This window comes from Ursus arctos, unplaced genomic scaffold, assembly GCF_023065955.2.
Source record: "Ursus arctos isolate Adak ecotype North America unplaced genomic scaffold, UrsArc2.0 scaffold_3, whole genome shotgun sequence".
Taxonomy (NCBI): Eukaryota; Metazoa; Chordata; class Mammalia; order Carnivora; family Ursidae; genus Ursus; species Ursus arctos.
In genome coordinates, this window is record NW_026622985.1 from 89,691,594 (window position 1) to 89,705,662 (window position 14,069).

General features: G+C 49.1%; 1 protein-coding gene across 1 annotated transcript in view; it reads left to right on the forward strand.

Moving 5' to 3' along the window:
• TMEM178B (transmembrane protein 178B) overlaps positions 1–11,063 on the forward strand; it is a 333,995-nt gene extending 322,932 nt beyond the window's left edge. Inside the window, exon 4 of the mRNA XM_057304458.1 lies at positions 1,356–11,063. Within this exon, the coding sequence (XP_057160441.1) occupies positions 1,356–1,606 (251 nt within the window). The 3' untranslated portion in view covers positions 1,607–11,063. The remainder of the gene's footprint in view (positions 1–1,355) is intronic.
• The last annotated feature ends 3,006 nt before the right edge of the window (positions 11,064–14,069 follow it).

Consider the following 14,069-nt stretch of genomic DNA (forward strand, 5'->3'; position numbering starts at 1 on the left):
GGTTACTAACTGTGTGATTTTAGACAGACGGCTTGACCTCTCTGGGCCTCAATCTCTTCAATCAAATAGAAGTAGGGACAAAATAGGGCTAATAATATAACCTACGCATAGATTTATTTAGTTCTCTAAATACAGTTTCAATACATGAAATACAGTTTCAATACATGTTAAGCACTTAACACAGTTCCTAGCACACAATGCTTAATAAATATTAGGTACAGCAGCCGGCAGTGTGGACATTGAGCTTCGCACACGCTCATGGGCCTGAGGCCTGGAAGAAATGAGGTTGGATCTTAAGGAAACTTGGCCATCAGGAAGCAGGAAGTCTTATAATAAATATAAATATAATCCCTCTCCTCTTGTTCCCACACCCTAAAAATTATGCTTCTCCCTCTTCTTCCTTCTGCTGACCCAACATGGCCTTCTCAGACTTCACAGGTCCTTCCTCTCCCATCAGTGCTGACAAAAGGACCGAGAGAGACAGCCAATATTGAGAAAAGCTCTTGAACTCATTCTGGGGATACTGCATATCTCTAATGGTTACAAATGGGTTTATAATTCTACGCATTTTTATAACGTTCTGTCTCTTAAAGCAGCCTTCTCATTGAAGGTTCCTAGGAGTCACTTCTTTTAAAAGAGGAGGTCCCCTCATTCAGTAAGTTTGTGAAATACTCATAAGGCTGGGTTAAGACACATGAGCTCATGTTGCTGTGGGTGATAAATCTTCACGGGCGAGAACTCACGTACAGAGTTTCCCGGAGACTTTGACCGCTGCCACTTCGTAAAGGAATATCTCCTAGGGGCACTGTTCCATGGAGAACACTTTGGGGACTGTTGCCTTGCAGGAGAAGGAAAACCCAGTGTTGTATGAGAACATTTTATGTAGGAAAGAATAGAGATAGTTTTTCTCGCTTAAAAAATAGCAAACGGGGGAGGGGGAAGGTGTTTTCTGTGTCTCCCAAGAAAGCGAATTTGCCGTGCTTTAAAAAAATGAATTGATTCCTCCTCTTCCGCCCCACTACGCACCCTACATCAGACTCTCCTGTGATACTCATTTAGTAGTTTCCCACAGGAGAGACTTGCCAAGTTTTTCCAAGACCAGGCAATTCTTGGAGAGCAAGGAAGCCACGATCTCTTCACGCTATTCTCCTCTCTGAATATTTCCAGATATCGATCTTGTTCGCAGGTGGCCCGTACCTGGGTCTTCTCATCTTTCCTACTCAAGAGAATTGAAAATGCTGTCTGTCGACCTCACTTCTCTCTCTCTGTCTCTCTCTCTCTCTCTCTCTCCCTCCCTCTCCTCCCCCCTCTTCCTCTCCCTCACCCCACCCCGTGTTCCCTCCCTTGCCCTCCAGGAACCTTCTGCATCATTTCACTGTGCACCTGTGTGGCTGGAATCAACTTCGAGCTGTCACGCTACCCACGCTACCTGTATGGACTCCCCGATGACATCAGCCACGGCTACGGATGGTCCATGTTCTGTGCGTGGGGGGGCCTGGGCCTCACACTAATCTCGGGGTTCTTCTGTACCTTGGCCCCTTCTGTCCAACCTGTCCCGAGGACCAACTGCCCTAAATCCAGACCCGAGAATGGGACAGTGTGCTAAAAAAACAAACTCATACACATATATATATATATATAAATATATATATAATATACATATATAAAACAGAACGAACTCAAGGTGATGCCAGTGCCAAGGAAGAGTTGAGTTGGCTCAGGCACCCGCATCTCGTCGGACTCTGTGTTGCCTCATCACCGAGGCGGGGAAAGCGTTCCCATCATGCGGCTCTTCCATCCCTTCGTAACTTTTGGCTCCATGGTTTCTTGAAGACAGAACGAACATCAACCCCATGATAGCGTCCTGACTCCCGTCCCTCTCGAGGATGGGGTGGGGGGCCGGGAAGGGACATGTCGCCGGTGGTCTGAAGCGGCATGGATGTAGAGAAGGAGGTGCCCTCCGTTGGGCCAGCAGTGAGGACACCACCCCAACACCGATCATACCGCAGAGAAACAAAGCCCTTAGTTCCTAGAATGTAACCAGATCTTTGAGGTCATTTGCAGAACCATTTCTCCTGATCTTCCTGTTCTGATTCCCTTCCTGGCCCACCAGCGACACACGAGAAGTGGAAGAGAAAACAGAGCGAGCAGGACGTTTTCTCTTTGTTGCCAAACTTTTGGACCAAGTTTTGGAGGTGGGAAGGGGGAGAGAGCAACGTGCTGAGAGGCGAGATCCACGTCAATAAAAGGACACTTCCGTGGATGCTGAGAAAACCCAGTCTTACCTTCCAGCTGCCTTACACCCAGTTCCACAAGAGGCCGCCTGCCCCCGCCCGCGGTCCTACACGGGCAGATTGGAGCCTTGGAGTAACGCTGTGATGTGTGCGTGCGTGCGTGTGTGCGTGCGTGTGTGCAAGGTGACTTCCGGTGGTTTCCTTTCTTTCCTTTTCACCTTTTAAAATGGAAATACTGCATCATGACTGTTGTCTGCCTCCTTTGTGGTGGTTTCGTGGCCCAGGGCAGAGGCCCGAGACCGAGGGAGAATAACGAAGGGGCAAGCCAATGCACGTGCCCGTTCTGTAGCTTCAGATCCCTGGAGTGTGTGCGCGTGGTGGGTGTTCTCTGAGCGTGGGGTTTCAGCGCTTGTGTTGCATTTTTCCATTATTTGTGATGTGCAGCTGAAATTCCCAGAGGGCAGAACCGAGAACAGACCCACTGGGCCTCCGAGGGCCCCGTGGTCCTTCACGTCACAGTTCTGGCATGCCGCAGGATTTAGTCCTCTAAGTCTGGAAGTTCAAGACAAAGCTGGGCACAAAAGCCATGAGAGAAGAGGGAGAGCACAGTTCAGGAGAGAGAAGGAACGTTGCCTCTGTTGTTTTTGTACAAGTACGTATACCAAACCAAACCAGACCTTCACTCCCCATCGTGGAAGCTGTCCTTTGTCACTGGACATCTACCCCTCTCCTAGGGGCGACCTCTGTACAGATGAAAGAAAATGGGTCACATGCAGAGAAAGCACCTCCATGTCCCATGGGCTCGAGTTTGTATGATATCATGTAAATTAATGGAGAACTCTTGACTCTTTCCATCTTCTTCCTTTCCCTCTTGATATTCAAGGCCATGCATCCCCAAATAGCCATCTTAGTGGCTAGCCCCCAAACAGAGGTGGTGTAAGTCCAGCCCAGTGTCTCAGGCTCATTGCAGCAAATTGGCCCTGCAGGTGTTGGCGAGCCACGAAGTCAGCCAGAGTTGTGGAAGCTGTAGGGATGAGTGTCTGCTGGGAAGAGTGGACAGGAGCAGCTGACAGTCACCTCGGGGACCGTGCGGGCGCTGAGCAGCTCTGGGGAGGCAAAGAGTGAATCCCCGAACTGCACAGTCATGGGTCAGCCATGTAGCTGACGCCTCAGTTGCTTCATAACTAAGGGTGCTTGGGGCACTTTGCCAACAACAGCTCAACAGCCTTCCTTCCCATCCAAGCACCTGTCTCATCGACCTGTCTTCTGAACTATCTTCCTATCAGTCCCACCTTTCCTCACCTACAAACCACCTCTCCCTCTTCTGTCCACCACGCTGCAAGTCCTGCCTGTCTCCTCATCTGCTCTTTTTGACGGTGTGTGTGTGTGTGTGTGTGTGATTCACATCCAGATAGGACATCCCGTGTCCACGAATGGACTGAATGTGGGTCTCTGTGTATGTGTAGCTCTCTGGTGCATTTTCTGTGTGTTTGTATCAGTATAACCTGGACGCGGGTGTGGGTGTACCACTCAAGCCTTCTTTCCCAGCGACACTGGTCAGCTTCTGCGAAAGGTCTCGTGTGTGTGCCTGGGCACACATGTATGGGTGTGCTGAGAGAGGAGGGGTGAGGTGTGCAGCAGCAAATGCTATTGCCTTCCAATTGGGCTGGTTTAAAGGATTTATTCTATGAGAAGAGAAACCATTTTCAGGAAACCCCAATTTTTCTATTGTATACAGAACTTTAAAAAAATGTTTTCTTGAAAAGTTTGATTTCCCCCTTTGAGGCATACTGGGGCTTGAGGGAAAGTGAGGAACATCCGAGACTGAGAGGCCTTGTATCTTCCTTCCAAGCGTCTTGAGTGGGCCAAGCAGCGAGAGGCAGGGGTCTGTGAGCGTCTGTTCAGGGCCAGAGGGCTTGTCTGTGACCAGACCCAAACTCCAGCTGTTTCCCAGCAGGAAAATGGGGAAGGAATTTCTAAAGGGGGCAACTTGCTATCATTCAAGCTTTTCTTAAGTAGCCATGTTTGAAGATACTGCCTCACCGACCTGTGACTATTTATACCTTCCTTTTTTTTTTTTATCCCGTGCTTGCCATAAATGGATCAGCCACTCTTTCCAGCTACTCATCTTTATGATCGACCCTTAATACCGCGTATTGTGTCCCTTCAAAACCTTCCTGAAATGTTAAGAGATTCCTAAGAAAGAAGTCAACCACCTGGGCTTAACTCACCGTGAGGAGAGCAGGGGCGTTGAGCAGCTGCTTTGGTTGTGGGGCCAGACAGGAACAGACACACTCCGAGGTCTGCTGCTGCTTGGGGCCAATAAAAAGCCTAAGCGACGTAGTCAGGATGGAAGCCTAGTACAAATGGCGAGTCCTTGCTCAGGTGACCTTGATCCCTCCAACATAGGGATCCAGGTTAAGACCTGCCGCCCCGTGCTATCACTGAGGCAGTGGCCTGGTTGAAGAAGAAGGAAGGGGGGGGAGGGAGAAGGAAGAGGGAGCCTCTGCCGACCTCCCATCAATGTAGAATCCAACCTTCCGACGGGATTTAGGGTTAGCAGCCCCATTAAAGCCCCAGCCCTGATCCCAGGTCAAGTTCGAATTCCTTACGGGTGTGCGTGCAAGGTCTCTGACCGTGGGTGTGTTTTGAGCTCCATGCAAGTCAGCCTTAAGCATGGGGCCCATTTCAGCTTTCATTTCCTTCCTTACCCTATGAGATTGGGGATTTGGGAAAGTAGAGTGTCGGCCTGGAAAGAGGTCCTAGTTCTTTCTCTCCCCGTTTTGGGAGTTTTGGTTTCTCCATGTTTCCTTTTCCTCTCCCTCCACTCACTTCCACTTTCCTTCTGCATAACTTAAAATAGTTGATCAATTAAAAGAGTTCAGGCGTTTGTCTCTGGAGGGGCTCATCCTCACTCTCCAAGCAGCCCCCTTCCTCATCCGTTGTGGCTGTAAGCTTCAAAAGGAGGTCGGTAGCTTCCTGGCATAGAAATATTAAACAACAACAAAAAAATTTAAATGTGCCTATTCCAGCTTCAATCCTCCTGAAAGCCTCAGCCTTTCAATAACTACATCCTTTCAGCTTCAGGGATCACAAAGTCAGGAAGCCTCAACATCGCCACCAAATGCAGACAAAGCCTTCCTTGATCACATGACCATATGCAGCACCCTGAGCCCATTCTGGCATCTTCTCTTGTTGGGGGCCAGTGGTTCCACCTGACAGTGCTTGCCTTTCCTTTGATAAGGGAAGACGATATCCTGGGACTCTTGAGTATGGGCCCTACCTCGTAATAGCCCTCCACGGTCATGAGAAGAGGGCTAAAATGAACCACACCTAGTTGTTCTGATTTAACGGGGGATGTGCTGCTTAGGTCCCTAAAACTGCCCCCCTGAGTCGGACTCAGCATAGTGAAATCAAGTTCCCAGACACACTGACTCTGTCTTCACCCGGCTTATTCCGGGAGCGTTCATTAACTGGTTTTCAAGTGTCTGAGGGGAAGGAGTGGGAAGAAATACACTCTGGTCATCGTTGGTGTGGTTTGTGTGGTTTGCTTGCTTGGTTCTCTCGGGAATCTGCCTTTTCTGAAAACGTTCCTCCTGCTCCAGGGGCCGACCATCCCAGGGGACAAATCCAGCCCTTTGAAGGGAACTATGATGAGTCACAGGGAGAGGTGATTTCATCACATTTAGAAACCACTGGTGCATACCAGCCAGGCTGGCTGCTGTGCTATTGTCTAGGTGGTATCCGACAGAGTAAGGGGACAGGCTTTTAAACAAGCCCACCTGAGCTGAGAGACACAAAAGACCCCCGTGTCTCTCAAAGCGGTCAACTTGGTGGGCCGTGTGCCCTCTTTCCATTGATGCCCCCATGGTGCAAAATGTTTCTTAAACATTATTGTTAGGTCCTAGACTACATTATTATTGACTATTGGATTACTTTTCTGAATAATAGAAAACCGTAGAAAATCAGAAAAATAAAGTACAAAAAAAAAAAAAAAAGACTAAAGGATTGTTTATAATTCCATCACTCAGGGGTGTCCTAATGGTCACAACCCCAGCAGCTTCCATGGCCATGGTTGTCTTGGGCTGGCAGTCGGGGCTAGGAATGTAGTCCCGGACCGCAGAACCACACTGGTCTGCGTGGACTTGACCCTGTGTTCACAGCAGAAGGAGCACAGGGCTCTGAGCCCCCAAAGACGGCAGAGAGAGTTTTTGAAAATGGTCAATGCCAGAGCTTAGGGGTGGGCAGAACAGAGTGAAAACATTTTTACTTTGGGATTTTTCTTCCTTTTTTTTCCTTTTTCTTTTTTTCTTTTTGAGTGCTATCTCAGTCTAACTGGTAAGAGCACGGAAGCCAGAGTAACTCACTAGTTCAGCTACACTCTATCGTGCAGTTACTGTAAAGTTCATTTCAGCTCTTCACTAAAACGATCTGTGACTCCGGGCACCGGGTCTTCTCCATACTTGAACTTCCTCATCCGCAAAATGAGGATGGTGATAACACTTTACCTCATGCTATGTTAAGGGTGACAAAGAAATTGCAAAGTGATTTGCAAAGATGACGTGTCATGTGCATTATGCACCGTTCGAATGATCCAGCAGCAGCAGAGCCCCCACCACGTGGAATTCTTCCATGTGGTGTCTGGGCCTCACTGCAAAAGGACATTTGAGTGTGAGCGGTCATCTTGGCCACCAAACAGGACCGTCCCTATCCAGCTTTAGCATGTGGGATTCTATTCTATCCTGTGGGTCCCTCACAGATATTGGCTCCTCAATTTACCCATTCTCAGGCTTCCTTCCTTTGGTCCAAATCAAATTTTGCAAAGGGCACTCTTAATCCTTCTTGATTATTCCCAGGGGTCATGGAATGAGTAAACCAAATGAAACAAATAGCATATATGAGCTAAAAAGTTAACTATTGAGCAAGGGTCAATGTCTTTTTTTTTTTTTTTTCTTTCCTGCAAACATGATTTGTAGCTGTATGTGCCCTACTGGTGGGAGCAGATCAAGCTCTGAAACATTTTAATGGTCTTTTCAGTTTAAGATGGGAACAAGTTTCAAAGAACTGGAACCTTCTTTCTCTTGTCAGTGAAGCAGATGGCTTCATCAAAAGCATATGGGTTCTCATAGGAAGTCCTTTGGATGGTGCATTCACTAGGAGATGTTCGGGGTATGATCCCATTGGGGAAAAACTGAATCCTAGGTTCTAGACAAGAATGTACTTCCAAAAGGGTCTGCACCTGTCTGCTTTGCCGGAGATTCGGTTTCAATGTGACGGAGAGACCCTCTCTAAAAGGAAGTTCAAGTCCTTGCTCGCTGTAGGGATAGAGCCCGACCAAGAATGGGGGGACGATCCAACTATAGGGGGTATTTGCTCACTATCGAGAAGCAGAAAACTGGTGTAAGCATGGGGTGCATAGCAGCAGCTCAGACCTGGCCTCACTCTGACAGATGCCAACCTCGGCACCTGCAGTCCTGTTCTTCGTTTCCAGGGACTGGGTGTTGCTCCTTGGGGCACACTCTGTGTCTCTCTCTCCTGTCTCCCGTGACTCCCTCTGGCCAAACCTTTCCCCTCCTTCCCTGGTCGCCTGGAGACCCTTTCGAGCCTGAATGCATCTGCGTGTCTGTATTGTCGTGGATGTGATGACGCCTTTCACATAAGGAGCGCTCGCTAACTCATTCTCAGACTCCTTTCCCACTTCCATCCATGGTGTGACTGTTTTAGATCCAAGACTCTCTGTAAAAATGTACAAATCAAAGTGGAACCTGAAAATAAGGGGGAGGGAATGGAGACGGAGCAAATGCACTGATGTAGCCCTCAGTTTTTGGAGGACTTACGTAGACTGCCCTAAAATCCTGACTCTGGGTGGGATATGAAGGGAGGGAAGCCGTCGGCACGGGAGTTTGTTGTGTTTTCTTGGTTTTGTTTTGTTTTGTTTTCTGGTGGTTTCTCTGAGAGTCACGAGTGTCTGCTTGGGACCCTCTGTTCTAAAGCTTTTTGCCTTTAAAGTAAAAATGTATTTTCCCGAAAGTAAAAGCAAGTCCTCGAAGTCTGAAGGGTGAAGCTCATCACGGAGGTCACCACAGAGGCCTGGGTTCGCGTCCGTAGCTTTGTCACTGGCTCCCTCGGGGCCTCGGGCGAGTCTCGTTACCTCACTGTCTCTGCGTCCTCTCAGCCAAACAGGGAGCAGGGGCTCCCGGGGCTCCTGGGGCACCACGTCTCCTCGGCCATTCTGCTGCTACTCTTAGAGGCTTCGGCCCACGCGGGCGGGCGCTGCCCTCCAGAAGGCCCGTTTGGAGTTCTACTCCCTGCTACTCTTGCCCCTCTCACGCCTCAGAAAGTAACCTCAAGCTAACAGCCAGTTTGCGCTCCAGTCCAAAGCCTTTGATCTACCTTTTTGTTCTCAGATGCCTTTTCCCACCCACTTTGCCGTTCTCATTTTACTATCCTTACTGACGGAGTTTTGCCAGCTGGGGTAGGAGAAGCGTGTCAAAGGAGACGGTGCCTGTGAACAGCTTTGTCATCTGTGACTCACTGTACGGACGTGACGGGCAAGGCCCGAAGCGGGGTGGCCGGCTAGGGGACCCCACCAAATCAGAATGAAGAAAGCGCCGGTGGGCGGTGGGGCAAGGGCAGTGGCAGTAGATGGGAGTTGCCCACGGACGTAAGGTCAAGAGAACTTTTGAAAGGAGAGATGGCAAAGTCACCAGGGCATCCTTGGCATGGCAGCGGGGACGGGTCCCCGAAAGGCAGGGCACCCTGAAGTAAGGGAATGGGTACTCCTGTAGCACAAGGAGCTGCCTCCCCCAGGACTGAGAAGATGAGGGGCCCTTGGCGGGGGGCAAGAAGTTCACACCAAGCTTCACCTCACCCTCCCCTCCATGGCGCCTTCAATCCACACCTTCTTCCTCTCTGACGGTCCGCGGTGATCACCGCTCTGGGACCCGCTTCAGGAAGACCATTTAGACCAGTGCTGTCCAACAGAGACAGAATGTGAGCCACATAAGCAATTTTAAATATCCTAGTGAGCCCCCCTTTTAAAAGTCCAAATAAACAGGTGAAATTAATTTTAACACCTATTTCAACCCAACGTATCAAAAATATTATTTTAACATGGAATCAATATAAAAAATGACAAATATTTTACATCTGTTGCCTTTTCATGAAGTCTGAAATCCATTGTGGATTTTATTCTTAGAAAACATTACAGTTTGGACCAGCCACATCTCCAGTGCTCAACAGCCCCACGTGGCAACTGGCTACCATAGAGGACAGCAAAGATTTTGACTCTTTGTTAAGAGACCGAATAGGACCCCCTCCCCCGTAAGTCACTCGGATCTCCCAGGTGACTGAGGCCAGAGGTTGGCCTTGGCCGAGAGTAGAGCGCACAGCTGCCATCCTGGCCCCTGAAATTCCACCTCACCTGCTTAGTCGGAGGAGAGGACCATTGCTTGTCAAATACATGTCACTTCTGCCCCACAGGGTGTCAGCACTGCCCCTGGGCATGGTGCCAGTGACTCACTGAAGTTCTAGAGGCCAGAGTAGGTCACTTTCTTCAGCTATGGGTACATCAACTTATCTCTTATGCCCATGTCCTTTATCTTACAGGGGAGGGGGGCCAGACAGGCCTCCTCGTGGTCACGAATAATGATGACATCATTTTGTCATCTAGTCCCAGTCACCTGCTAATAACATCTCACCGATATTTGGAGCTGGTTTTTTTTTTCAACCCCTTAATTTTCTTACATTTATATCTTAAAGTCAAGTGCTAAAAGGGGATATGCTGGAGAGAGCAGTGACCACAGGCAAGACTGGGTTTTCTAGGAGGTGGTGGCGACAGGTTCTGTCCCCTGGACTCAACCCACCATTGCCTATCTGTCCTTGCTGACTAGAGACCTTCCTTAGATGTGAAGAAATCTCTTTTGTTGGGGGTGGGGGTAGATGGGGAAGAAGACAAGTTGCAAGATCTTAGCACAGAGAACAGAATAAAATGCAAGCAAGCAACCCCTGGGCATTCTCAAAGCATTTCAAAGAGCCAGTATGACAAGATTAACTCATTTAAAATAAAACATTCTGAGCCCTATGTTACCAAGCGAAAGAAAATGAGCCGATTTGGTGAGTGTGTTTTATATATGTGGTCATTCGACAGGGACCATAGCTGACAAAACTCTCAAACACCTGGAGTGTTTATGGTCCACCAGACTATTGCTTGGTCAATATAAATTTATACGAATTTACCTTTAATTTGCATAGTGCTTTCTGATTGGTTAGACAAGGAGTGGCGTGTACTGCAGGATTCCAACACCGCCCCTGCCCCTGGAGGTAGCAGTTCCTGTGGTTATTGGTGCTAAAATAAGATTAAATATTATGTTAATTCGTTCTGATATGATGTGAATAAATGTGTTGTTTAATCTTAACAAGAATGCTACATCTTATCAGATCTATTGTACTGTCTGTTCCTTCTAATAATTAATTAATTACAGGAAAGGTGATCCGAACCAGATCTCGAAACTATTGTGCTATTCTGGAGAGGTGAATTTAACAGGGAAGTGGGAGGGGGGATGAAAAGGGAAATTGCCAGGTTCCTGTGATTTTTGCAAGGACTGAGGAAGCAGAGAGCATTTGGGGACTTCACTGACACTGACTGCATCTTGCAATTTTCTTTTTCAAATTGGCAGAAATATTGTCTTTCCATCGATTGAAGAAAAAAAAGTGTCTGGTAATTAATTAAATGACTTGTTCATGGAAAAAAATAAAAATAAATAATCTGTCAGTTGTGGAATGTAAACTGATTAAACAATTAAATAAAGAAGATCATGTTGTGTGTTTTAAGTAATTGTGTCTGCTTGGGGGAGAGGGGGAGATGCTGCAGTGTTTGGTGGAGAGCCATATTTTCCCCTCAGGTTTTGTATAGAAAAAAATAGAACAGCTCTTACATAGATAATAGATTAAAGACCAGTCCTGGAGGAAATAGACCATAAACATTTCAAGTATGTGTAAGCCAAAGGTACGTGCTTTCAGAGTTGGGTGAGAGCGGGAATTGGAGAGCAATTCAGAAGAGAAGAGGGAAACTCTTGTTCTTTTTCTCCTATTGTTGGCATTAGTAACTTTTTAAAAAAGCTTTGTAAGACGCTGGAATTACTGGTTCCGTTCTAACCCCTAAGCCTCTTTCCCAGCTATCAGGAGAGAAATTTCTCTCTCAGTCTTCATCATCTCTGTCCCTCACTTAGAATCATAGTTCCCATCCACCCATGTGCCTTTTAAAAGTTGCCGGCTCCTGCCCGGGTAGGACCGCTCAGAAAGAAGACAGGGGGAGGCACGGGCGTGTTAAAGGGCGTTAAGTCTCAGTCGACATCGCTAGTTTTAAGCAAAAGAAACTGGCTCTATCTGGTGCAAGTGGAAAAGTAATCTGAGAAGCTTGGGTCGCTGGAAGCCCATAGCCCAGGCAGCTAGAGAGCCAGCATCACACCCCAGGCTAACTTGGCCCCCCACCGATGCTGCCCTTGGACTCCCGGAGACCCTCTGAGGCTGTCTGTGGCACCACATTCACCGCGATGAATTCCCGGGTCCCTCCTTCAGATCAGAATCCCAGGTGAGTGCACCATCCGAGGGGTCCGGAAAACAGGCCTGGAGCCTCTTGTTTCTCTCTCTGGTGCTAAGCTCTGCCTCCCGCCAAGATCAGACCATTCTCCAAACACAGGAGGGGGCATCTACTGCTGAGCAGACAAAAGCGGGGAAATGTCCATTAGCAGTGGGATCCCTGAGGGCGAGGGATGTCCTCCATCTTTGTGCCTCCGAATCTTCATGATCATTAGCGCCCTGGCTGACAGCCTCTGTCAAAAGATCTGCATCGTGCTGGGATTATACACGAAGACCTGCATAAATTTAATCTGAAAAAGGAACACTAATATAGGCAGTGGGACTTACAAAGGAGAAAAGAACAAGAATTATCATCATCTTGGAGGTAATGGAAGTAAGCAGTAAAACGTTGCAAAAGTAAGTACAGGTCAAAGGTAAGTGCCTTGCAGAACGGGTGGGGGAAGGGTTATAAGTAAAGAAAAACGTGAAGAAATGGGAGGCCAGAACCTAAGGGCCCCCTCCCCTCCTGGGTAGTCATGTCTCTTGGAGGAGAGAGAGAATGGAAACGCCGCTGATGTTAAGAAACGAGCAGCGCCTTTCAACCCTTGTAAAGCAGGGAACTTTGTGGGATTCTGGTGCGGCCCGGGTGGGGTGAGGGGGTGGGGACGATGCTCCCATCAGATGCTATGAATTTGTGCTGTGGGATTCCCACCCGAGGGGTGGGTGGAGGTGCCAGCAGCCACGTGAGGCCTAATGCCCGGATGCCCCCGTAGACAGCCTGGGGTGAGCCACAGAGACACGAACAGTCTGGGTCTCCTTTTTCCAGTAAAGCACAACTTTGATTTCTGTGTCTGATGAATTAAGCCGTCCCCTGGGTTTGTGGGAAACACACCTACTCCCTTGCACCCCAGCACCTGTACCTCCAGGCACAAGGGTCCCCCCAGGAAGAGCTGTTACGTAATTGGAGAAAGGCAGCTCGGGGAACTGTGACCAAGGCCCCCACATCTCCAGGGTGGCCCATGGAGGGATGCTGTCCTCTGGGAAGCCTTCCTTTCCTGAATGTGCATCGTACTGGATGCCCACCCCCAGAACCCCAGGGCACCATGCTCTGTCTCTCTTACGGCACTCAGAGCTTCCAGATGAAATGGGTGTTTTCCTTAGGATCTCCTCAGGAGCTGGGTTTTCTTGAAGAGCAGGGATCTGGACGTAACTCACTTTCATATCCCAATGACAGTAGGGCCTCCAGTCGGGATAGTAAGTGCTCAGTGAGTACTGATCTGACCCAAACTAAAGCCTTCCCGCGTCCACCCACTCCAGTTGGCTCTCAAACTGGTGTTGAGTTCTCTGTCATCAGGGTCCTCTGGTCCACCTTCAGATTCAGTGATTTGCTGGAAGGGCTAACAGAACTCAGAAAACCCGCTACACTCAGGGTGATGGTCTGCAACACTGAAGGGACACAGATTAAGATCAGCAAAGGGAAAAGGGGTGCAGGGCAGACTTCAGGAGAGACTGGGCACGAGCTTCCAGTCGTCCTCTCCCAGTGGAGTCATACAGACGGCACTTAATTCTCCCGGCACTGCTGTGTGACAAAAGGAGTATCGCCAACCAGGGAAGCTCACCCAAGCCTCACGTCCAGGGATTTGGGGGAGGTCAGTCGTGTGGGCACCGAGCGCTCATACAGCCGACCTTCGCTGCTGAGCTTCCAGCCCCTCCTGCGGTCAAACTGACACCCCATGGACAAGGCCGCCACCGTAAACCACAGTGTAAACTATCTAGCATGGCCCAAGGTAAGCCGGGTAAGCCAAGACACACTCATCAAGGGCCAAAGGCCACCCTTCTTTGGAATGTGCGGGGTTTGGGCAACCCAGACCTGCAGAGTCAACCCTTTATTGTACATGCATTCAGTTCTGTGATGAGTTAGACCACACAAAACATGGTTCCTCTCCGTGTTAACAGAGCTCCTCTCCAGGTATTCTAGATCCCTTCCTTATCCCCTTGACCCTCTGCAGACGAGCCCGACCCTGCCCTTCGCGCACGTCACTGGCTGAAGCTCTTTGTCCGTGGTCTCTTTCCCGTCCCAGCTCCTCAAACGGTTCCGTGCCCCCTTCACGGGGTGCTGGGATGGGGGGAGGGAAGGGGGAGGGAGTACGGGTGCTCGAGTCTTTGAGCAGATCTGGATTCAAATCTTTCTGCGTGCAAGTTGTGCCACGTGGCCGCCTCCGCTGGCGTGCTGGCACGTGTGTGACCGGGCGCTCC